This window comes from Tupaia chinensis, unplaced genomic scaffold (assembly GCF_000334495.1).
Source record: "Tupaia chinensis unplaced genomic scaffold, TupChi_1.0 Scaffold138060_1, whole genome shotgun sequence".
NCBI classification, from domain to species: Eukaryota; Metazoa; Chordata; class Mammalia; order Scandentia; family Tupaiidae; genus Tupaia; species Tupaia belangeri.
In genome coordinates this window covers 301,949-302,645 of record NW_006197961.1, presented here as the reverse complement: position 1 = coordinate 302,645, position 697 = coordinate 301,949, and the positions used below count along the sequence as shown (strand labels likewise).

General features: G+C 55.4%; 1 protein-coding gene across 1 annotated transcript in view; it reads left to right on the top strand.

Annotated features, from left to right (window-relative positions):
- Nucleotides 1-697, top strand: part of HOOK2 (hook microtubule tethering protein 2) — a gene marked incomplete at its 3' end in the record, with an annotated part of 19,929 nt that extends 19,232 nt beyond the window's left edge. The window contains 1 exon segment of the mRNA XM_014592651.1: nucleotides 664-697. Within this exon segment, the coding sequence (XP_014448137.1) occupies nucleotides 664-697 (34 nt within the window).

Here is a 697-nt window from a genome sequence, read left to right as displayed (position 1 = left end):
GCCTCGCTGCAATCCCTTCTCCTCCATTCTCCTCTTGGGATCTTGGGCATGCACACACACGTGCCTGGCGTGAGTTTAAGCCACCAGGTCCAGGACTCGAACCATGGTTGACTACATGGGAGTCCAGCGCCATAGCCATTACGCCAACTGCTGGTCCCAATATTCTGAGAGAACAGAAGAGAGATTGTGTCGCGGCCATCCACCCTGGGGGTGGGCTTTCTCACTTGACCTCCCTCTGTCTCTCTCCTCTCCGGTGAGCACACGCACTCTATGGCAAAAACCTTAAAAAACGGTGGGGGAGCAGCACATGACGTAACAGTTATGTCGCTGGACTCCTACATGGCCGACCGCAGTTTGAGTCCCAGATATGGTGGCTTAGAAATCATACCGGGCGCATGTGCGTGTGTGCCCAAGATCCCGAGAGGAGAATGGAGGAGAAGGGATTGCGGCGTGGCCATCCCCCCTGGGGGGTGATTTCTCGCTCTCTGTCTCTCTCTGTCTATCTCTGTCTTTCTGGCAAGTGCACGTGCCCGATAGCAAAAACCTCTCCAAATAAACAAAATCCAATGAATGAATATAGCGCTGAGCTGTCACCATGGCTACAGTATGGGAGGGGTCCCCTAGGCCCACCTGATCCCTGCCACACCCCATCTTTCTTTCCAGGGCATGGCCCTGCAGCAGCGGACCGGGGAAGAGC